Source organism: Danio aesculapii, chromosome 9, assembly GCF_903798145.1.
Source record: "Danio aesculapii chromosome 9, fDanAes4.1, whole genome shotgun sequence".
Taxonomy (NCBI): Eukaryota; Metazoa; Chordata; class Actinopteri; order Cypriniformes; family Danionidae; genus Danio; species Danio aesculapii.
The window spans coordinates 50,168,086-50,194,408 of NC_079443.1; the positions used below are offsets into that span (position 1 = coordinate 50,168,086).

Below are 26,323 nucleotides of genomic sequence, written 5' to 3' on the forward strand. Positions count from 1 at the left end.
TGTAGCTGTGGTGGGCATTGCTTTCTGTCTCGTGCTGAACCCAGTCGACCAATTGCAATAGACTGGGTCATCGGTCCAATCAGCGCAGATTAGCTTCGTGCTAAGGAGGGGTTTGGGAACAAGTGAATCGATGAACGAATCACGCTTGGATAATTAGGTAAAAATAAATGTATATTATAAGACAATGAAAGTGTTTTTTGACCTTGCACGCATATCAGCATGTTGTTGGAGACCCCCAAAACCAAAATATGACCTTTTTTCATGCAAAATAGGGGCTCTTTAAAATGCTGGGTTGTTTAAACCCAACATTGGGTCAAATATGGACAAATAGGTTAAAAAGTGTCACTTAAATAAATAATAATAATAACATTTTTAATCCAATGTTGGGTTTGTATGGGCATCATGGTGGCGCAGTGGGAAGCACGATCGCCTCACAGCAAGAGAGTCTCTGGTTCCAGCCTCGGCTGGGTCAGTTGGTATTTCTGTGTGGCGTTTGCATGTTTTCGCCCGTTATCACGTGGGTTTCCTTAGGCTGCTCCTGTTTCCCCTACAAGTCCAAAGACATGCACTATAGGTGAATTGGGTAAGCTTAAATTGTCCGTAGTGTATGAGTGTGTATGGATGTTTCCCAGTGATGAGTTGCAGACGGAAGGGCATCCGCTGCATAAAACATATGCTGGATAAGTTGGTGGTTCATTTCGCTGTGGTGACCCCAGATTAATAAAGGGACTAAGCTGAAAGAAAATGAATGTTTGGTTTGTACCTATTTGTCCCAAAGCATTTAGTAGAGTGTATGATAACAAAAGTGACAAGAAATGTCTGAAAATTAGGATCTTCAGAAGGAAGCAGACAAAGAAAACCTGTAAAACACACATCCAAACTTAAACACATCCAGTGTTTCAGACTCACAGGCTGCAGTTCAGCTCTTTACATTTGCATTCATTTACATGGTATTTGTTTGAGTCTGACCATGTGTCTTATCCAGACATACAGTGTCAACGTAATTTGCCTGTTCACACCGAAAAACTGGAGCCATAACAGCCAAACAGAAGGCTTATGATGATGTCCAGGTGCTATGAGTTATGAGGGGATTTTGAACCAGAGACGTGCGGTCGGGAGGCAGGTGAGGCACATCATCCATACCTGCCATCATGAGATGTATACTGATGATAATATAAATATTTGTCCACTGATCTGTGCAATAAATGCAATTTCTGTATGATTCAAATGATTTCGAACATTTTTATAATCAAAATCGCTGTATTTTGCATATGTCCTGTTCAATTACAGCATAGGAAATGAGGTGAGGCAGTCCGAGCTCTGCCTCATGCCAGATTGCGCAATCCCTTGCAAACTGGCTTGAGCACGCGCCTTTTGCACACTCAGTGTATGCTACTCATGTAATGCTTTATTAAAATGTTTCTATACATTGTAGACATGTTTATTATATGTCCTCACTTTCCATATGATAGGTAATGTATTTCACGAATATCTATCACTTATTTAGTGTTAGGATCTGACATAAAGCCACACTGAAAACACATGAGGTGAGGCAGGCAGTAGCTCGGCCGCACTGAAGAGGGCGCACCTGAGCTCACGTTATTCTTATTCAGTGGTTGCTCTTCTTCAATAGGAGTAATGCTCAACAGGAGTCTGTTATTTTATTTAGCAGTTTAAACTGAATGAGACAATGTCTTGCATTAATGGGACATCTGTGAATCAGTTCAAGACTTTGTTCCTAAATTTCACTTGGAATTTCTACTGCGTCCTTCTTCCCAAGCAACATTCCACTTCTTTCCCTTCAAAAACTCTGGTTGCTTTTGCAGTTTGCTTTGGGTCATTCTATATCTGCACTGTGAACCACTGTCCAATGAGTTCTGAAGCATTTGACTTAATATAAGCAGAAAATATTGCCTGAAACAGAATTCATCCTGCTGCTTTTGTCAGCAGTCACATCATCAATAAATACAAGAGAACCAGTTCTATTGACAGCCATACATGACCACGCCATGACACTACTACCACCACCACACTTCACTGCTTAGGATCATGAGCAGTTTATTTCCTTCCTTTCCTTCATACTCTTATCTTCCCATCACTCTGGTGCAAGTTGGTCTTGATCTCATCTGTCCATAGGATGTTGTTCCAGCACTGTGAAGGCTTTTTAGAACTCTAATCTGGCCTTCCTGTTTTTGAGGCTCACCAATGGTTTACATCTTGTGGTGAACCCTCTGTATTCACTTAGATGTAGTCTTCTCTTTTGTTGACTCTGACACACAAACTCTTTGACTCTTTCACCAAGAAAATAATTATTTTGTCATTCACTACAGTTGTTTCCGTGGTCTTCCAGGTCTTTTGGTGTTTCTGAGCTCACCAATGCATTCCTTCTTTTTAATAATGTTCCCAACAGTTGTTTTGGCCACACCTAATGTTTTTGCTATCTCTCTGATGGGTTTGTTTTGATTTTTCAGCCTAATGATGGCTTTCTTGACTGATAGTGACAGCTCTTTGGATCTCATCTTGAGAGTTGACAGTAACCAACTCCAAATGCAAAATGAACTCTGAAATGAACTTGAAATGAACTCTGGACCTTTTATCTGCTCATTGTAATTGGGATAATGAGGGAATATCACACACCTGGCCATAGAACAGAAGCCAATTGTCCAATTACTTTTGGACCCTTAACAAGTGGGAGGCACATATGCAAACTGTTGTAATTCCTACAGTGTTCACCTGATATGGATGTAAATACCCTCAAATTAAAGCTGACCGTCTGCAGTTAAATCACATCTTGTTCGTTTCATTTCAAATCCATTATGTTGGTGTATAGAGCCAAAAATGTTAGAATTGTGCCGATGTCTAAATATTTATGGACCTAACTGTAAGTATATACTATAAATATATAGTTGGTTTGTTCTGTAGATTATCTGGAAAAAAATTTGCTTAAAGGGGCTTATAATTTTGACCTTAAAATGGTTATAAAAAATTAAAAACTGCTTTTATTCTAGCCAAAATAAAACAAATAAGACTTTCTCCAGAAGAAAAAATATTATCAGACATACTGTGAAAATGTCCTTGCTCTGTTAAACATCATTAGGGAAATATTTAAAAAGAAAAAAAAATCAAAGGGGGGCTATATAATTTATACAGTATATATATATATATATATATATATATATATATATATATATATATATATATATATATATATATATATATATATATATATATATATATATATATGTATATATATGTGTATATATATATATATATATATATATATATATATATATATATATATATATATATATATATATATATATGTGTGTGTATATATATATATATATATATATATATATATATATATATATATATATATATATATATATATATATATATATATATGTGTATATATATATATATATATATATATATATATATATATATATATATATATAGCTGAAGTCAGAATTATTAGCCCCCCTTTGATTTTTTTTTATTATTTTATATATATAAATATATATACATATATGTATATATATATATATATATATATATATATATATATATATATATATATATATATATATATATATATATATATATGTATATAAGACTTTTTCAAGACCAAGTTAATCCAATGACAAAGTATTTAAAGGAAACACAACCTCTCAGAATATTTAAAAAGTGATAATATTGTTGCGTTACCAAAACTTTGTATGTATATATATATATATATACATATATATATATATATATATATATATATATACAAAGTTTTGGTAACGCAACAATATTATCACTTTTTAAATATTCTGAGAGGTTGTGTTTCCTTTAAATACTTTGTCATTTGATTAACTTGGTCTTGAAAAAGTCTTACTTTTATCTTCATAAAACCTGCAGAAACTCGATAATCAAGAAAAGTCTTAAACATTAAAAAATAAAGTTTACATAATTCAGCATTCAAAACGGAATTTCAGAAGAAATGAAAAGGAAACCAAACAAAAAAAAAATAGCGTGAACTCAAACCACTGAAGCATCAACACGTACTACCAGCAGCACTAAACTGATGCAGTGAGGAGAAAAAGGTTTTACAAGCTCTAAATAAAGAGTAGATGGATATATACTCGCCACATACCTTTCTTCTGATGTCTGTGAACTGTGAGAAGAGCAGCGACAGGTAGAAGGATAGCTCCAGTACATAGTAGTAATGTAGATCCACTGTTAATGGCTAGAAAATAAACATTCACAATGTTAAATATACATATACAGTAATCGTAAACCCTCCTGTTGACTTACGGTTCAATAATGACCCCATGATTATTTCATTCATTCATTTTCCTTTGACTTAGTTGCTGATGCCACAGCAGAATGAATCGCCAACTACTATGCATATGTTTTACACAGTAGATGCCCTTCCAGCCGCAACCCAGTACTGGGAAAATGATCGTTTTCATTCAATCATTTTCTTTTCAGCTTAGTCACTTTATTAATCAGGGGTTGCCACAGCGGAATGAACTGCCAACTTATCCAGCATATGTTTTACGCCGCGGATGCCCTTCCAGTCACAACCCAGCACTTTAATATACCCAAAATGATCATTTAAGAACAGAAAAAAAACTGAATAATGTTTTTTTATCTTGAAGTTTTATCTTTTTTTTTTTTATGACCCCAACATTAGCAAAAATTAACCATTTTTTTTGATGAAGGTTGTACAGATTTAAAGTACTGCGACTGTCTTAGGGGTCAGCTGTGATAAATGAACGCTTTTTTTCTTTTATTTCATTCAAAATAGATTTGAGAATTTAAGTAATAATTTGGGCGGCGCAGTGGCTCTGTGGCTCAATGGTTTGCACTGTCGATTCACAGCAAGAAGGTCGCTGGCTCAAATCGCTGCTGGGTCAGTTGGTGTTTCTGTAAGGAGTTTGCATGTTCTCCCCGTGTGCTCCGGTTTCCCCCCCAGTCCAAATACATGCGCTACAGGTGAATTGAATAAGCTATTGGACGTAGTGTATGAGTGTGAATGCGCGAGTGTATGGGTGTTTCCCTGTACTGGGTTGCAGCTGGAAGGGGATCTGCTGTGTAAAACGCTGGAATAGTTTGCGGTTCATTCCGCTGTGGCGACCCCTGATAAATAAAGGGACTAAGCTGAGGGAAAATGAATGAATGAATTCATGACCTTCATCAAGCAGTGCTTGGGCTAGCACCTGATTACATTTGTGACCCGGTAACTCTAGCCACTCCCACCCGCAGTCTTCGTTCTTCATCTGCAATCTTGCTGTATCAGCCACGCCGTAAACTGAAGACTATGGGTGGTCGTGCTTTTTCATACAGTGCGCCTAAGTTATGGAATGGCCTACCCACCAGCATCAGGAATGCTGTTTCTCTGGAATGTTTTAAGAAACTTCTTAAGACTCAGCTTTTTACCGTTGCTTTTAACTTAGATTAATTATTTTTGTTAATTTTATCATCCAATTGTATTGAATTGTTCATATTTTATTGTGGTCTTATTTTTTGACTGTTTTTATTGTTCTGCTTTGTTTGCCTTGTATCTCTGTTAGCGCTTTGGGACTGAGAAAAGCGCATTATAAATAAAATGTATTATTATTATTAATTTTAGAGGTTTAGTGAAGGTGGGTAATTTTTGTTCCACAGGACGGACAACCTATACAGAATTGTAAGACCACTCAAGGTTTAAAGTCTACGCGAACCGAAAACTGCAGAGACTTTTATGTCAGTATGTTGATGTAATTCCAACTGGAATGGAATATTGAGTAGGGGGCGGGGTTTCTGTTGCACATCATTCACTCATAGCAAACTAACGGTAAGAGAGTGTACTCATATGCAGTTGCTATGGAAGCCCTCGGTTGACAATAACAAAAGAAACAAGAAAAAGCTGCCAGGGAGCTAACACACATCTTATAAAGAAATCTGTGCTTTTTGAATCAGAAATATTTTTCTTCATTAATCCTTGATTTGGTACTTTTGCATCAGGGCTATTCAATAGGCCCTCTCCAAAATAATGTGACCAAGACATCAAAAATTAATTTAGTTCAGTCGAAAATGTAAATTTGTTTCGTCCTTGGTAAAATTGTTTTTTCTATGTAATTATGTCTTATGATAGGTAAAAATGTTTTTCAAAATGTAAATTTGTCTGGAGCTTTGTAAAAGTGTTTCACACTCTGTAATGTTTTGCACTTCCCTGCCACTGTACTCTATGGCAATGAAAAAAATTCACACTCCTGTCCAGCTGATGGTGCTAATGCACCAAAAATGCACCTCTAAAGAAAAAGAAGAAGAAGAAGAAGAGAAAGGTGGCAATCTCTCACTGGAAGTTAAACAAAACTGCTTTAAATAGGGATATTTAAAAAAAATGCATCAATTTTCTACTGGAGATCTTTATTCATCCCCTGCAGCCGTTTGAGGAACTTTTATCATGAATGGAGGCACTTCATTGGACTTGTTTTGTTTCGACTTGGAAGTGCCAGGAGAATTGACTCTGACTGGATTCGCCTGAAAGAAGAAAGTCATATACATCTAGGATGCCTTGACGGTGAGTAAATCAAGGGATTATTTTCATTTATTATTGGTGAACTAACATTTTAATAGTCAGAGAGGGAAAAACAGGTTATTAACAAAAACCAACACAGGCTCATTGGAAATATGTGCTTCAGACTACTTTTTTGTGAAACGTTTGACTGCAGTTTCTAGATCAAATGAACACTAGGGAGGACAGTATCATGCAAACAACTTTTTCACACTAATGATATTTACAGAGATATATTATCAGTGGTGAAAAGAGTACTGAAAAAACATCCTTAAGTAAAAGTACCATTACTTGCTTAAAAATGTAGTGCAAGTAGAGTAAAAGTATCTGTTGTAAATATTACTCAAAGTATGAGTAAAAAGTAGCCCTTTCAAAAGTACTCAGGAGAAGAGAGTAGTGAGTATTGCGCTGTAAAAAAGCTGATGCATTTACATGTAATCTGTGGATGTGTGTAAATGTAACATTCTGTAGTGCATTTAGTTATTGCCCAGCAGGTACTCAACGTCATAAGACGTTAATATTATGTTAGATTCAGGTCGTGTGGTCAGGTGACCAAAATTCAATGTCTAGCCAGCGTCTAAGTACAACGTTATTTTGATCACCAATAACAACGACAAATAATGTTGATATTTGGTTGATTTTTGGATTGATTTTAGGTCGTGTTGGAAGGTGACCAAAATCCAACGTCGAGCCAACATCGTAATTCATATTGACGTCAAAATCTGACATTTATTCATCAGGTATGGCAACCAAAATCCAACGTCTGATAGATGTCATAGTGGTAATGTCCACACAACGTCAAGCTGTAACATCATTAGACGTTGATATTTGGTTGATTTTAGGTTGGACGTTGAACATTGACGTCAGCCTGACATTGAGTTCTGACGTCAAACTGATTTTCATTTCCAAACAAAATGCAATGTCCCAACGACGTTGAGGTACAATGTCAATCTAATGTCATGTTGACATCTTGTGTCTGCTAGGTGTTTAAGGCCATTTCGGTCTTCATACAGTAAACATCCATCATCTTCTTATCAGTGACATCTAAACAGTCTCTGGGTCAATTTTTCAAAATTTGATTTTTTTAATCCCCATAGACAAAAAAAAATAAAGTAGTGACTGCAGGTTGAAGGAAAGTAGTGGAGTAAAAGTACTGATACAGCACTAAAAATGTACTCAAGGGAAAGAAAAAGTAGACATTTTTAAAACTACATAGTAAATTACAATTCCTGAGTAAACTACTCAATTACAGTAATTTGAGTATTTGTAATTTGTTTCTTTATACCACTGTATATTATCAACGACTGAAGGATTATTTTCATGCAGCTCTTTGTTAAACACCAAATAAATACCACAAAACAGTTTAACGATGTTTATGATTTGTAATCAAATACGATTGCCTCACCTATAAAAAATGTTTAAAAAAATGCACATACACACAAGATTTGTGATTGGATTTGCCTGAAAGAAGAAAGTCATATACATCTAGGATGCTTTGAGGGTGAGGGAACTAACATTTTAAGAGTCAGAGAAAGAACAACAGGTTATTAACAAAAATCAACATGGGCTCATTGGAAATATGTGCTTCAGACTACACTTTTGTGGAACTGCAAAAACATACTTTAACATCCATTTCTAGATCCAGTGACCACTAGGGGGCAGTATGATGCTAAGAACCTTCATACTTTTTTACACTAATGATATTTACAGGGATACATCATCGACAAACAAAGGAATATTTTCACACAGTTTTTTGCACAACTCAAATAAAAACCAAAAAAAAAAACACAGTTTAATGATGTATAATCAAATACATTTGCCTCACACTTAACATTTTTTTAAAAAGCGCACATACTGTACAAGCACGTCAGAGGCAACTCGACAAGCGCGAGTAATTAAATAAACAACACAATCTCATGGTATTTCGTAACTTTTTGATTTAGTTGCGATCTAGTGGAATTCAAACGATCTAATTCGTACAATTTAGTACGATTTGCTCATCCCCCAGTGATGGTTGGGTTTAGGGGCGGGGTTAGGTGCCACGCCTCCTTTTTAAAATCGTACAATTTCGTATGACTGAACTCGTACGAATTAGCCACTAAACTGACAAAACGTAAAATACTTACGTTTTCTCTAGGATCAGGCTGAAATAAACTAAGACACACGTGAGAGATGACAGGCGAGACCCAACAAACAAACTGTAAAAAGAAAAGCAAGAAATAAAGCAATATGTGTAGCAAAAAAAATATATATATGGGGTTGAGTTTGGGGGAGAAGCAGTGCAAAAAGCAGGCTAACAATTGTGGACTGTTTACATGTGAGGCAAAACTGTGGGCTGTTTACATGTGAGGCATAAGCATGAGCTGCAATGCTAAAGGTCGCTACACACCAAGCCAATGCCAAACAACTAGCGCTGGCAAAACCCACACATATCTGGTTCCATCTGGACCAAAAAGCTGCGCGTGAACACATCAAACAGATGAAAGCCAGCTCAAACAAGAAAGCATGTTCTGTGCCTGCGCAAGAGGAAGTGTGAACTTCCAGCCTGTACTTGCTAAATGTAAACAAAGCAGTGTTTATTACCATTATCACAGTAATTGTCACAGATATACTTCTGCAAATATGTCTGATCATCTAATAATACATATCATTTGCAAATATTTGAGAAATGTAGCAAAATTACAGCTACAATTGTGTTCCCTTATTTATTGTTACGTCACTTCTCTATGTCACACTCGCTGTCTAATTCGTTACTGAATAACCAGTCAGAGGGCTCTCTTAAGTCGTCTTTTTAACATGCTAAATTAGGACAACGAGCTCCGATGCTAACCGAATGAGAGGCGACCAACTAGCCAAACCAAACCAACCAACTAGGTGGACTGATGCTGACAGACGAAGCCCAATGGCCCAATTGTGGTACTGATTTAACTTAAAAAGCAATTAATTTGATCGACGTAGTTTGATAGGCTTGATATAGGATAATAAACAGTAATATTGGACTAAATCTTGATGTCTGATAATGGCAGATAATTTCAAACATTTCTCTTACCTTTGCTTTCGTAAACACTATTGGTTGGGTTAATTCAGTGGTTTGCTAGGTGATCTGTATGGTAAGCTCTGCCTTCTCCATGAAGTGTGAATAAAACAACATGTATCTGAAACTTTCAACAAAACAAACCGTAACTGTGCGTTCACACTGATGGCAACAAGAGCGTCAAAGTAGCTAGAAGTCATTCACTTTCAATGGGAGCTAAAGGTGATAAGCGGCAAGGAGTGGTGTGGTGCATCCTCGCCAGTGTGGGGGTCGAGGAGAGTTGAAATCAAGTCAAGCTATGACGCGGTTTGGCGGCAACTAATCAGAGTGTAGAAGTCCACTGCTTGAGAGGATTCCAGAGAACACCGGTGTTTGACCAAAGTTGTTCCCAAAGGGTTTTAATAATGCCGTAGCTGGATTTCCAGTTATTTACAATGTTTTTTTACAGGGACACAAATAAAAAAATGTTACTGGCAAGTTACTGATGTGCATTAGTTATATATGTTTTTTTTTAAAGCGGGAATCTCATGCTAACTATAACGACAGTACAAAACAGTATTGCTGCTTCAGAATATTTCAGACATATGGACATATATTGGATAAGTGGAGCAAAGCCACAGCACACACAACAACTTGATCGTCCATAGTTAAATGAATTTGGTTAAAGGCGCGCAGCATTTTCATGATAGAAAGCATGTTTTTTTTATGCGGGAGTGTAAGTGATTTGCTGATATGCTGCAACGGCTCCTTTAAATATGAGATCAATGAAGCGAATTTTGATGCTCTCGCTGGCGGTGCAGTAAAGGCAGACAGCATTGTTGTCAGGGTGGCCAGAGCGAACTTTGACGCTCGCCGACTTCAGTGTGAACACGCAGTGAGTAACATATTTCAGATAACAAAAATGTAGACAGCGCCCTCTAGTGGATTTTTAATCTGAAACGTGCAACAAAATGTACATGGAGCAACGTATTTTTACGATTCACAAAATGAGGCACGTATTTCAATAAGCCTGAGATGGGAATATCAGTTAAAAGTAAAGTAACTTTATAGGTGGATCTCTGTAGAAAGAAAAAGGCATTTTAGGAATTGTTATTGATATACTGTAAGTGGATTGTAGATGTACCTGATAGGGGTAGTTGTACCAGCACTCTCTGGTGTTCCACAGCCACGGGCTCTTTAAAATCAAACACAGACAGATAAATGATCTCCAGAGGCTAAAAAACACAACATAATGGCTTCTGAATTCTGCTGTTTACATCAAAGCGTAAAATAAAAACACTGAAAGTGCCGTCATTATCCCCAGTGCTTCATGACTGAAAATCTTTTTTTTTTTGGCTTTGTTTTCTCCCCATCGATCATTATGTAGGTAAGTTATTCAGCATCAAAGGCTGGTATTGTGAATCGGATGATTTCCTCTGAGATCTGCTGAGAATGCTGACATATGATCCAATCCAACGCAGCGCTCGGCTAATTAGCTACTTCACAGCATCTTTATCAAAGGACATTTGTGAAAATAAGACGAGCAAAGGGCCGTGCAGCTAAACTGATGACTGGTTTGTTTCCAGCTAACAAAAATAACAGCGTTTTAATTCATCACTATTTTATGTTTCTGCAAATTAGTCAAAGCATTGCTATTCAGAAGATCATTGCTTATGGGAAGACGTACACTGTAAATTGGATAGAAATCAAGCTACTAGGGGTGCTTGTTTTCAGGAATATAATTTTATTTTTAATTTGTTGACATTTTAAGCTTTTTTTATTTTTTTCCTTGAGTTTATAAAGAGTATATATAGATTATATATTATATAAGAGTATATATATATATATATACGTTATACAGTTCTGTATAATTATCGAATCTGTTTGGCTGATAGCCGTGAGATATTAAAGGAATATCAGCACTCGTACAGCCTCTTCACCCTTGTGTATTACTCCGCCCACACTAGGACTAAAGAGGGACTAAACAACTCACTGCAGTTTGACAAATATTGCAGCTGTTGGACAACATAATGTACTTTTGAGGCTTTTTAGGTGAGAATGTAGTTGTTTAGATGCAACTATGCTGTTTATTTATAAAGATAGTGCCCATTTTAAATATCCATAATTTCGTAGATTCAGCACGTCGGCATCCATTAGCCTGTCACACACAGTTGACGTTCTGCCACAAGATGGTGGCAGAGACCGCATTATGAGTCCTTAGGGGAGAACAATTCAGCATAAATTTCTAACTACAGCTGATCAAATCATTATAAAACAGATAAGTGACATTCGATTTTTCTCTTTAGTATGTTGTAATGCTGTATTTTTACCATAGTAATCTGGTAGTGTTTGCTTTGCCTTAGGTTTTCGGGGTTAATCACTGTGAAATCCAGATTGCAACGGAGAAATACTGGGAAATCTCTGTAGACTGATGACCTTTTATGCCGTTCAGCCTTATAATCTTAAAATGTGAGCAAAATCACCTGTTTTGTCATCACTTTAGACATTACACTAGAGAATCATTCAAACACTAGCTCTAAAGTGACAGCTGTGAATGAGTAACGGTTTCTGCTGTTCTGACGTCAGCTGCAGATGTGAATGTATGGCAGAAGAAAGTAGTTCCTCGTACAAAAGATTTTTTTAAAACTCTCCGTTATTGATTTTCTTTTTTATACACATGATTATGCTATCGAACTGTTGTATAAATGCAAAATCATCGTAGCAGTGCGATATGGTGGTATATCGTTACTGGTGGGACACTAAGCCACTCGGCCCGCGACCTCGAGTCAACGCACGCCTCCCACCAGTGCCAATATACAGCAATATTGTACTGCTACTCGTGTGATATTGCTCATACATCATTGACTTATGTGTGTGTGTATATGTGTTTATTTTGGATTAACTTTTAATTTACTTCACTTACTTTTAGTATGTTTAAATGTTACTTTTGAGGGTGTTACTTTTGTTATGTTACTTTTATCTGTACATTCGGAAACAACTTATTTGAACATATTGTAAAATTCGATATAAAGTAATAGACTGTCTGAGTGGTTGAAAAAATCCATGAATGATTAAAAAAAAAGGTTACCAAAACAGATTAATCCAACTACTTTACTATAGTATAAAAACACTATAGTATTTACTATAAATGACTATATTTCTTACATCTCTCATGTATTTCATTACAATCTATTCACACATTGACTATTTATTTATTTATCCAATTCATTTTTTTTTAGCTTAGTTCCTTTTTTCATTGGGGCTTGCCACAGCGGAATGAACCGCCAACTTATCCAGCATAAGTTTTACGCAGCGGATGCCCTTCCAGCTGCAACCCAACACTGGGAAAGACCCATACACACTCATACACTACAGCCAATTTAGTTCATTCAATTCCCCTATAGTGCATGTCTTTGGACTGTGGGGGAAACCGCAGCACCCGGAGGAAATCCACACCAACACGGGGAGAACATGCAAACTCCACAAAGAAATGGCAACTGGCCCAGCTGGGACTCAAACCAGCAACCTTTTTGCTGTGAGGCAACAGCAGTACCTACTGCGCCACCGCGTATTAAACACATTTTTTTATTTGTTATTTTATGGTATATTTAAATATTGTATTTTATGTGTATCTCTGGAATCAATCAATCAATAATATTATTGCCAATAAAAAGATATTAAAAATCAATAAAAAATATGATCAATAAGCAATGAATGAAAATCCTTACAAAATCCTTACAAATCTTCTTATTCATGAAAAACCAATGTTGATATACTTCAATCCTCTTTAAAGTGTTTGTCTTTCCATAAGTAATCCTTTTGAGGTCAGCAACACTGAAGGGTCTGACACGTCTCTTCATAATAAGGATGAAAGTACATGCTCTTCAATATCTGCTCAATACATCGTCACCCACATGAGCTGTATGGGTCTGTTTTGGGTTTACGTCAGTTCACTTTCGCTCTAGCTACTATTAATAACAGCAACAGGAGAAATGAACTCATTCAGTAGAGCAGTGCAAATGCTTCACCTTTACCCTAGTTTCTATAAAGACACACAGCATTACCTTTATGCTTCTGTCTATAAACTGTAGTCAGTGTATATGTGTTTGTTTACCGTAAGCAAGAATCTTGAATAAACTAAATTCTGAAACAGAACGTTCTGAATTGACATGCAAATAATGCTTTATCATTATTTAGACCCTTAGTAAAGTAGGTCATTTGTCAAACAGGACAGGGAAAAATATGAACAATATTTATACAGGGGTAGCAAACACCTAAATAAATAAATTATCTAGATATATCTTTTTTGCTGCTATAATTATTCATCATATACATTTGCTTGCTTTCTAAAGCTGTATGTTTAAATTACTTTTAAAAGTGATGTAAATGTGAAAAAAGTAAGGGAAATTTGAAAAAAAAATACTGTATATAAATAAAAAAAGTGTACGCATATATGTTATATTTACATATACACTCAGCAGCCATTTTATTGGGTACACATGTCTAATCGGCTAATCACATGGCAGAAACTCAATGCATTTAGGCATGTAGACATGGTCAAGACGATTTGCTGTAGTTCAAACCGAACATCAGAATGCCAACAGTACCTCAAATAGCCACTTGTTACAACCGAGGTATGCAGAAGAGCATCTCTGAACACACAACACGTCCAACCTTGAGGTGGATGGGCTACAGCAGCAGAAGAGCACACCAGGTGCCACTCCTGTCAGCTAAGAACAGGAAACTGAGGCTACAATTCACACAGGCTCACCAAAACTGGACAATAGAAGATTAGAAAAAAGTTGCCCGGTCTGATGAGTCTCGATTTCTGCTGCGACATTCAGATGGTAGGGTCAGAATTTCATCAACAACATGAAAGCATGGATCAATCCTGCCTTGTATCAATGGTTCAGGCTGCTGGTGGTGGTGTATTGGTGTGGGGTATATTTTCTTGGCACACTTTGGGCCCATTAGTACCTATTGAGCATTGTATTGTTGCTGACTATGTCTATCCCTTAATGACCACAGTGTACCCATCTTCTGATGGCTAGTTCCAGTAAGAAAACGCGCCATGTCATAAAGCACGAATCGTCTCAGACTGGTTTCTTGAACATGACAATGCGTTCACTGTGCTCAAATGGCCTCCACAGTCACCAGATTTCAATCCAATAGAGCACCTTTGGGATGTGGTGGAACGGGAGATTCGCATCATGGATGTGCAGCTGACAATTCTGCAGCAACTGCATGATGCTATCATGTCAATATGGACCCAAATCTCTGAGGAATATTTCCAGTACCTTGTTGAATCTATGCCATGAAAGATTAAGGCAGTTCTGAAGGCAAAAGGGGTCCAACCTGGTACTAATAAGGTGTACCTAAAAAAGTGGCCGCTGAGTGTACATATGCATTTATATACATATGCCAGATAAACTTTACAGATTCACTGTCTTTATATAAAACATATTTATTTCAGGATTGATGATAAGCTTCACTGAATTCCAGTAGTGATATTTTGTGCAGCCCTTGTTTGTAACAAAGCTGAAGCATGTAAAAACAAGAAAACCTTTATTTCTATGTCAAATCTGCTTTAATTGCATCATTGAAGAGTCAAAGATGGGGCCGGTGTATCTAAGCATGTTTGCTTGGATGGTAATAATCTGTATTATGGATAGAGCGATGAATTATAAATAGCTTTATGAGAAGAAGGGCAGAGTGTTTATGTATGCAGTCTCTCGCTGTTCAACACAACACAACAAATAAAATCAAAATCAAGTCAGAGCTGACATCTCTCTTGCTTCAGCTCGTCTGCATGTTCGCTCCACAAAACACAGATGATGAAATAGAGAAAAGAAGAACAACTCTGCATGTGTACTGCATTTTGTTATCATAATGCTAAAAAAACGTGGTACTCCATCTATTTGATAATGCTGTTTAAAAGAAGATAATGCTCGACAACATCCTGTCAGTGTTTAATGGAAACTGAGCACAAAAATACAGAACAATGAACATATGGAGATGTCAGTAATGAAAGATTTACTCCTTCACATTGACCATCAATTATCAAAACAAACTGTTTACCTTCTTCAGGAAGCGTACACCATACGTAAATATGTACAGGTAAAACGTGAACCTCCACCTGTGGAGAAAACAAACAGAACAATACAGTAGGTCAATATTTCATTAAGAAATACTACTGCATTTAAAGGGGTCATGAACTGAAAAATCCTAAGTATCTTGATGTTAAAAGATCATTGTACTATAAAACATCCTGTAAGGTTCAGAGCTCAAAATGTTTCTATTAGTCTAAAAAAAGCTTATTGACGTCAATCTGCCAAAACGTCAGGTTCTGGAATGTGCATCTTTATGATGTAATAGTCTGGCTAAACCCTGCCTCCATTGAAGAAAAATGTCCACTTCCACATCACTGTTTAACTCCACCCACTGTTTCTACATCACTGTCTGTTTAGCTCCGCCCACTGTTTCTATATCACTGTCTGTTTAGCCCTGCCCACAGTTTCCACATCACTATCTGTTTAGCTCCACCCACTGTTTCTACATCACTGTCTGTTTAGCTCTGCCCACGGTTTCTACATCACTATCTGTTTAGCTCCACCCACTGTTTCTACATCACTGTCTGTTTAGCCCTGCCCACAGTTTCTACATCACTATCTGTTTAGCTCTGCCCACTGTTTCCACATCACTATCTGTTTAGCTCCACCCACTGTTTTTACATCACTATCTGTTTAGCTCCACCATCTGTTTCTACATCACTATCTGTTTAGCTCCACCCACCGTTACCACATCACTATCTGTTTAGCTCTGCCCACTGTTTCTACATCACTATCTGTTTAGCTCCGCCCACCGTTACCACATCACTATATGTTTAGCTCCACCCATAGTTTCTACATCACTATCTGTTTAGCTCCGCCCACTGTTTCCACATCACTATCTGTTTAGCTCCACCCACTCTTTCTACATCACTGTCTGTTTAGCTCTGCCCACGGTTTCTACCTCACTATCTGTTTAGCTCCGCCCACTGTTTCCACATCACTATCTGTTTAGCTCCACCCACCGTTTCCACATCACTATCTGTTTAGCTCCACCCACCGTTTCTACATCACTGTCTGTTTAGCTCCGCTCACTGTTTCCACATCACTATCTGTTTAGCTCCACCCACTGTTTCTACATCACTATCTGTTTAGCTCCGCCCACTGTTTCCACATCACTATCTGTTTAGCTCCACCCACTGTTTCTACATCACTATCTGTTTAGCTCCACCCACTGTTTCTACATCAGTGTCTGTTTAGCTATGACCACGGTTTCTACATCACTATCTGTTTAGCTCCGCCCACTGTTTCCAAATCACTATCTGTTTAGCTCCACCCACTGTTTCTACATCACTGTCTGTTTAGCACTGCCCACGGTTTCTACATCATTATCTGTTTAGCTCCGCCCACTGTTTCCACATCACTATCTGTTTAGCTCCACCCACTGTTTCTACATCACTGTCTCTTTAGCTATGACCACGGTTTCTACATCACTATCTGTTTAGCTCTGCCCACGGTTTCTACAGCGCTATCTGTTTAGCTCCGCCCACTGTTTCCACATCACTATCTGTTTAGCTCCGCCCACTGTTTCACATCACTATCTGTTTAGCTCCGCCCACTGTTTCTACATCACTATCTGTTTAGCTCCACCCACTGTTTCCACATCACTATCTGTTTAGCTCCACCCACTGTTTCTACATCACTGTCTGTTTAGCTCTGCCCACAGTTTCTATATCACTATCTGTTTAGCTCCGCCCACCGTTACCACATCACTATCTGTTTAGCTCCACCCACTGTTTAAATCTAAATTGAATAATTTTAGCATGTCAAAGTCTTATTTATCCATATTAAATAACAAATTTGTGGCTAGTGAAAATGCTGAAGGGCGACACAGGGCCGCTGCTTAAAACATATGCTGGATAAGTTGTCGGTTCATTCCGCTGTGGCGACCCTAGATTAATAAAGGGACTAAGCTGACAAGAAAATGAATGAGTGAATAAAAATGCTGAGTGGCTAGTAATGTTGGAAATCTACTAGCCACAGTGGCTGGTGTTCAAAAAAGTTAATGTCAAGCCCTGTTCACGACCCTTCTAAATATGGTCAAAACCAAGCTTATCATTATAGGAGCATTTTCTGGGGTTATAAATGAGCATATAAAACCATTCCTAGAGAATTTTTGAACTTATTTAAGCCACATACTATTGAATCAATGCAGGATATGGCACCTTTAAGATGCTTATAAAATACAAGCCAAATCATCAACATGAAAACAGGTTTCTACGGTTCAGAGATTGATATCAGGCTAAGCTCACTCCTCATGCTGGAGTACTTGAAAATTGATTATGAATTCAATGTGCAAGATGGCCTATTTCTTACGTACTGCTGTTACCAGGACAACATTTCACAGCACATCCTTCATAACAAAGGCAATACGGGAGAGCCTGACCTGAGCTGATATTGAACAGCAGAATCAGTCCCTTCCCTTCATAATCAGGCCTTAAATGAGCCAAACCACACGCAGCATTAATGCATATAATACATAGTCGTGTGTTTATAGGGATGGAAAACACTTAGGGATTAAATACACTTCATTGAACGTGTACACATAGTCATCATCACACTACCTGACAAAAGTCTTGTTGCCTATCCAAGTTTTAGGAACAGCAAATAATAACTTGACTTCTAGTTGATCATTTGGTATCAGAAGTGGCTTAAATGAAAGGCAAAGGCCTCTAGATTACGCTTATATTACCAAAATAAAATATGATCATGCCTTGATTTTTAATGATTTAATGAGGACAGTAAGGTCTGACTTTGCTTAGACAAAAGTTTTGTCACTTTACAGAAATAATGTCCAGTATAGAATATAAAGTCATGGTGCAGTGGAAGAAGAATGAATATTGTGACTCCATCATGAGCTTGGAGGACTGCATCCATACATCTCTGCAATGACTCAAATCACTTATTAATAAAGTCATCTGGAATGGCAAAGAAAGCGTTCTTGCAGGACTCCCAGAGTTCATCAAGATCCTTTGGATTCATCTTCAATGCCTCCTCCTTCATCTTACCCCAGACATGCTCAATAATGTTCATGTCTGGTGATTGGGCTGGCCAATCCTGGAGCACCTTGAACTTCTTGGCTTTCAGGAATTTTGATGTGGAGGCTGAAGTATGAGGAGCACTATCCTACTGAAGAATTTGCCCTCTCCTGTAGTTTGTAATGTAATGGGCAGAACAAATGTCTTTATACTTTAGGTTGTTGATGTTGTCATCCACTCTGCAGATCTCCCGCACACCCCCATACTGAATGTGACCCCAAACCATGATTTTTCCTTCACCAGACTTGACTGATTTCTGTGAGAATCTTGGGTCCATGCAGGTTCCAGTAGGTCTTCTGTATTTGTGATGATTGGGATGCAGGTTAACAGATGATTCAGCAGATAAACTTACCTTCTGCCACTTTTCCAAATGATCAACTAGAAGTCAAGTTATTATTTGTTGCTCTTACAACTGGTATCGACGACAAGACTTTTGTCAAGTAGTGTAAATACCATATAACTGCAGGTTAACTATGCTCATAAATAATAACTTTAACTGTTAAAAGCTATTAGTTACTAGTTAACTGGTTAAAGTAATTAGCAACTAGTGATATTATGGTTACTAATAACCTTCACTTTTCCAATTTTGATTGTAATGCATTAACATGCTCCTTTTGTAAAGCTGCTTTGAAACAATAATAATTGTGAAACGCACTATACAAATAAACTTGAACCTGAATTGAATTGATAAAAAGTAACAATAATGACAATTAGTTGTCAATCATGCACAAGCAAAATTATTCTTTTTTTTTAATTCTTCATAAATTACAATATGATTTCAACAAGCATAAAATAAAAGCAGAATATTAGGAAAATATAATAAAATATAAATTATACACAAATAAATAACCTATTTTTATTTTTGATGTCAGGAAAACAAATAAACAAACATTTTAAAAAATATTCAAGTAAAATATTGTTATTTAAAATTTCAAAAACACTTTTTTTTTTCAAATAAATGAAGCCTTGGTGAGCAAAGGACACAGTTATTTCAAAGATGGCAAATTAATATTAATATTCCTGTGGTTAAGATGAATCATGCTACCCTCCTCTGAATGACTTTTACAGAATAGCAAACAGAAATACCTCCAATACAAAAAAAAAAAAAAACATTGGTGACACGGTGACTCAGTGGTTAGCACTGTCGCCTCACAGCAAGAAGGTTGCTCGTTCGAGCCTCGGCTGGGTCAGTTGGCGTTTCTGTGTTGAGTTTGCATGTTCTCCCCATGTTCGCGTGGGTTTCCTCCGGGTGCTCCGGTTTCCCCCACAGTCCAAACACATGCGCTATAGGTGAATTGCATAAGCTAAATTGTCCAGTGTACGAGTGTGAGTGAGTGTGTATGGATGTTTCCCAGTATTGGGTTCCATCTAGAAGGGCATCCGCTGTGTAAAACATATGGTTTTAAGTTGGCGGTTCATTTTGCTGTGAAAACCCTTGATAAATAAAGGGACCAAGCCAAAGGAAAATCAATGAATAAAAAAAAAAAACTTTTTTATATATTTTAAGAAAGCTTTTTAGAGCCTTTTTATTTCCAGAAAATGCATTTGATGAGAATAACAAATGTTTTCATGTGCTCTGACAAATAAATCAAGGTTTTCCCACCAAATATTACTTTCTTTACTCTTCTGAAGCTAACACATTGGTATTGTTTTGTCTAAAAATCAACAGAAACATTGCACTCTTTATTGGCATTTTATGCAAAATAAAGAAATAAATATGTAAATAAGTAAATAAATAAATAAGGGCAGCATGGTGGCGCAGTGGGTAGCATAATGGCCTCACAGCAATTAGGTCACTGGTTCAAGCGCCATCTGGGTCAGTTGGCATTTCTGTGTGGAGTTTGCATGTTCTCCCCGTGTTTGCATGGGTTTCGTCCGGGTGCTCCGGTTTCCCCCACAAGTCCAAAAACATGTGGTATAGGTGAATTGGGTAGGCTAAATTATCCGTAGTGCATGTTTTTGAATGAGTTTGTATAGATGCTTCCCAGTGATGGGTTGCAGCTGGAAGGGCATCCGCTGCTTAAAACATATGCTGGATAAGTTGGCGGTTCATTCCGCTGTGGTGACCCCAGATTAATAAGATGACTAAGCTGAAAAGAAAATAAATAAATAAGTAAATAAATAAATAAATAAATAAATAAGTAAATAAATAATTAAATACGTAAATAAATAAATAAACAAATAAGTAAATAAATAGATACGTAATTAAATAAATAAGTAATTAAATAAATAAGTAAACAAATAAATAAGTAAATAAACAAATAAATAGATAAGTAATTAAATAAATAAATAAATAAATAAATAAATAAATAAATAAGTAAATAAATAAATAAGTAAATAAATAAATAAATAAACAAATACGTAAATAAGTAAATAGATAAGTAATTAAATAAATAAGTAAATAAATAAATAAAATAAATAAGTAAATAAATAAATCAGTAAATAAATAAACAAATAAGTAAATAAATAAGTAATTAAATAAATAACTAAATAAATAAATAAATAAGTAAATAAATAATTAAATACGTAAATAAATAAGTAAATAAACAAATAAGTAAATAAATAGATAAGTAATTAAATACATAAGTAAATAAATAAACAAATAAACAAATACGTAAACAAATAAATAAGTAAATAGATAAGTAATTAAATAAATAAGTAAATAAATAAATAAGTAAATAAATAAGTGAATAAATAGATAAAATAAATAAGTAATTAAATAAATAAGTAATTAAATAAATAAGTAAATAAATAAATAAATAAATGTGTTTACTTATTTATTTACTTATTTACATACTTATTGACTTATTTATGTATTTTAAATCAGCCCTAACTGACAACATATTTATTTTAAATTTGGACGAAATGTCATGAGTAGTTTAGAGAATGAAGCTAAAATGATGTTTAATTCATAACTATAAATGGTAAATCCAGAAAGTAATTTGTGGTTTCTGAAGTGAAAGTGCCCTGAATGACTGTGTTTTCAGCATGCCCTCTCAGTGAGTCATTATAAACCAGTTCCACTAAACACACACACACACACACACACACACACACACACACACACACACACACGCACACACACACACACACACACACACACACACACACAGTTTTCTCTGCAGGCTCCTCAGTGCTGATTCATTCAACCTTTTCCATCTATTCTTTCATTGCTCTTTTTTCCAGCCATCAACTTGTAAGTCTGAATTCTCCACAGGAGTGTTTCTCCAATATTTCAGGCCAAGTAGCAGTATTGATTAAGCCGTTATTAACTGTTTTCAAGGTACAGTTGAAGTCAGAATTGTTAGCCCCCCTTTTATTTATTTATTTTTTTTCATTTTTATATATATATATTCTGACTGTATATATTATATAGCCCTTTTTTCTTTTTAAATATTTCCCAAACGATGTTTTACAGAGCAAGGAAATTTTCACAGTATGTCTGATAATATTTTTTCTTCTGGAGAAAGTCTTATTTGTTTTATTTCGGCAAGAATGAAAGCAGTTTAGAACTTTTTAAAAAACATTTTAGGGTCAATATTATTAGCCCTTTTAAGCACATTTTTTTCAAGTTTACAGAACAAACCATCGTTATAAAATAACTTGCCTAATTAACTCTAACCTGCCTAGTTAACCTAATTAACCTAGTTAAGCCTTTTAATGTCACTTTAAGCTGTATAGAAGTGTCTTGAAAAATATCTAGTCAAATATTATTTACTGTCATTATGACAAAGATAAAATAAATCGGTTATTAGAAATGAGTTATTAAAACTATTATGATTAGAAATGTGCTGAAAAAACAGAAATTGGGGTAAAAAATAAACAGGGGGGCTAATAATTCTGGAGAGCTAATAACTTCAACTGCATGCATAACGATCTGACTTTAGCTTTGTGAACCGGATTCTTCACGTTAGAGATATTATGTCTATGTAGACATCTGTGCTGCATCTCTGGTAAAACTCGGTTTACACACTTTATACTACAAAATCACATAAGTGCAGTTTTTATGCAAGTCTGGCATGGGAATAAGCCGGATTAAAAGAAAAGAAGAACATCTATCTGCTGGATAATTCTCATTTCTGGCTGGCCGATTGGTGCATCTCTGTTATTTAATAGAGATTATGCAAACATCAGTTTTATAAGGGGTATAAACACAGATGTGTGGCCAGTGTGTTATCATAGCCAGCTTCTAATGGTTACACTTGATTCATTTGACTTTTCGTAATCACACTCGATAAAAACAGTCTGCAGAAACACTTTGATTGACATTCCGCCTTTGTACGTGTCATCAGAGGAGGAAAGCCCCGCCCATTAGTGACTATCTCTGCCTCATTAGCATAAACAGTCCTGAGTGAGAAGCAGCCATCTGCCATTAGAGTTCTGGAAGAAGATAATAGTAGCGACTAAGAGACATTATATATGTTGAGTTTTAGCATGCACAAATAAACACTTTAGTCTCCATAGCTTCTTCTGGGACACTTCTTTTCACATTTTCAGTTTTTAATAGAGATAACATCTTGAATCTGCCACTATGCTGACACACGGGCATTTGTAGCTCCACCCTCTTTAGAAAAGAGCACAATCTTTTTAATTTAAAGTGACAGTCACCAAAATGGCTAGGATCAAAGCCTAAAAGGGGCAGATTCAAAGAGTTATTAAACCTTATTTGTGTTATTTCACCCGCTTCGAATGTTATCACTCGATTAAATGGGCGTTATCATTGGTTATCAGCTGATAGATATGGGCATGTAGGGGCCTTCTGTTATCATCCATCCACATCAGCTATACTAATAGCGAAGGCTTCAGATCCAGATCTGTTTTTATTTTACTGTGATGGTTGGGTTTAGGGTTGCGGTAGGGGTAGATGTTAATAAAATACATTTAATGGGAAATTTAATAAATAATATAAATAATCCTCATTAACTTCCGGCTGCAACCGTATGTGATCTATAGCTGATTAACCATGTGGATGGATGATAACAGCCGTCTGAGCTAACCAGCAGGTGCAGAAGTCCCCTACTGGCCCATATATATCAGCTGATAACCACTGATAACGCCCATTCAATCGAGTGGTAACATTCGAATCAGCTAAATCGACTGAAACTTCACATACACACTCTAGGGCAGGGATCTCAAACTCAATTTACCTGGGGGCGGCTGGAGACAGAGTCTGGGTGAGGCTGGGTTTTCTACAATTAATTGTATTATTAATAATAAATTTTTAATTTGTTTATTTTTTTATATTATTTTGTGTTAAAGAAATAAAAATAAAGATATTTGAGAAAATTAGAATTTTTTAACACAAAATAAGATGAAAAAACAAACCAATTAAAAATTAATAAGAAAATAAATCGATAAGTAATAATAATAATAATAATAATTCATTCATTCATTTATTTTCTTTTCAGCGTAGTTCCTTTATTAATCTGGGGTCACCACAGCGGAATGAACCGCCAACTTATACAGCATATGTTTTACACAGCGGATGCCCTTCCAGCTGTAACCCATCTCTGGGAAACTCATACACACTCATTCACACTCATACACTACCGACAATTTAGCCTACCCAATTCACCTGTACCACACGTCTTTGGACTGTGGACTGTGCACCTGGAGGAAACCCACGCAATCGCAGAGAGAACATGCAAACTCCACACAGAAACGCCAACTGACTCAGCCGAGGCTCAAACCAGCGACCTTCTTGCTGTGAGGCGACAGCACTACCTACTGCGCCACTGCGTCGCCATAATAATAATAATAATAATAATAATAATAATAATAATAATAATAAGAAGAAGAAGAAGAAGGAGAAGAAGAAGAAGAAGAAGAAGAAGAAGAAGAAGAAGAAGAATTGGATTTACTGTTATCCGCTTTGCTGTTGTTATAGAAAAAGAAGCAACACTGTGTTTTGCAAATATGCAAGTAGCACGATGCAAATGACCCACAAATAACATTGTGATCCTATAATTGGTCCGGGTTACCGGGGACTCATATTGCCGGTGGACAGGTGTCGATATGTGACTGCAGATAACTAGCCTACATTAGGCGGCACTGAGTTCTTTACTTTTCTTTTATCCCGTCCTTTGATTTCATTTGTCAGAGAGAGAGAGTGACCTCACATTAACTCTCTAAGTGCCATTTCAGTTCAGTTCAGTTTGAAAAGTAGTAATTAAATCACTGACTCTGTCATGTTCTGTGGCTGACTTGACTCGCGTTGCTCCTGTCACACACTATCCTGAGGCAGGAACACAGTTCCAGCTTCTTGAGATCTAGTTTAATCAGGCTCGTTATCAGATTTACTCGTGGTTTTAAAGAAATGGAAATAAGTTTGACTGCCTCTTTGCAACTTTGAAAAGACAGATATTATTTAGGCAGGCCACTATGGCATTATTTATTTTTACTGCTCACCGCGCACGAAACAATAACCACCAACCAATGAGATTGATTGTAAGAATAAGAAAGATGATTGGCTGAAAATATTGTTAACTTGCGCATGGTGATAACCGTGGTACGCTTATTTCACGCGGCCGCCATTTTAAAGAACCAAAGCAAGGCTGCGGTGGGAAGAAACCCGGAAATATAGGACCAGCACTGTAAACATTGCAGTAACATGCTGTGGACTACAAACCTCCAGCTGTTGCAGAGGTATTAAAATGCAGAAATGGTGTAAACATCACTTTAATGTCATTCAGTAAGTTTAATTGAAACAATTAAAAGCAATTTAGCATCAAACAACATCACAATCTCTGTAAGAGCAATACGCTCAAGTGTCCTCCTAGGCTTCAGTTCATGGCACCAGTTAAACACCATGGGGACGCTTTCCTGCTTCAGCCTATGTAAACCAGTGAGCAATAAAACAATGCAGTCCTCTGTAGCACACACTCGTGTTGTCTGTAATAGTGTTGTCCCTGTGCTGAAGTTTTAAATATGTCCATTTCCCGCTAACATTCAAACGCCACTGAGCGTGTTCATAAACAGAGCTGATTTATCATAGTATTCACCAGTGCTCATCAGTTTACCGCTCTACACCCATTGCAAACACAGATACACGGACACTGGAGCACGAAGCAGCCGTGAAGATCAGTCGAGTTACCAAGCAGATCGCTCGTCTGTGTTTGTGCTCGGTAAACAGCGGAGGGTGAACTGATGACCTTCATCCAATCACAAGCATTTCTGTTGAGCACGTGAACACGATGGCGAATCAGCGCTGTTTTAAGAAAGCCATCAACAGTGCCTTAAATGTTAGCGGGAAATTGACGGTTTTTCTTTTAATTCGGTATCGTGAAAATATAGTGAAAGAATCAGTTCATTAACTCGAGTTTAATAAATGGCATCTAAAACGTGAGTTTGGGAAAGAAAACGTTAGCTAACTAGTGCCATTTCCCTTAACTTAGCTGAAAATGAGCTCTGATATCCCTTTTTATTTTCACCATTCATTCAGAACGGACCTTCGGGTCACTCGGAAGGCGGTGAAATGATAAATTTGTGTCACTTTCTCTTCGCTGATAAGATATACATCCAGGTACACAACGCTCCTATGTAACTCCCAACGACACTTCCGGGTTTCTTCCCACCACAGCCTTGATTTCACTTTTAAAAATGGCGGACGTGTGAAATC

The 26,323-nt window shown here is 36.6% G+C and overlaps 1 protein-coding gene across 1 annotated transcript in view; it reads right to left on the minus strand.

Moving 5' to 3' along the window:
• cers6 (ceramide synthase 6) overlaps positions 1–26,323 on the minus strand; it is a 78,859-nt gene that overhangs the window by 11,447 nt on the left and 41,089 nt on the right. The window contains exons 4-6 of the mRNA XM_056464916.1: positions 15,639–15,696; positions 10,705–10,755; positions 4,139–4,231 (exon numbers count right to left, since the gene is read on the minus strand). Of these exons, the coding sequence (XP_056320891.1) occupies positions 4,139–4,231; positions 10,705–10,755; positions 15,639–15,696 (202 nt within the window). The remainder of the gene's footprint in view (positions 1–4,138; positions 4,232–10,704; positions 10,756–15,638; positions 15,697–26,323) is intronic.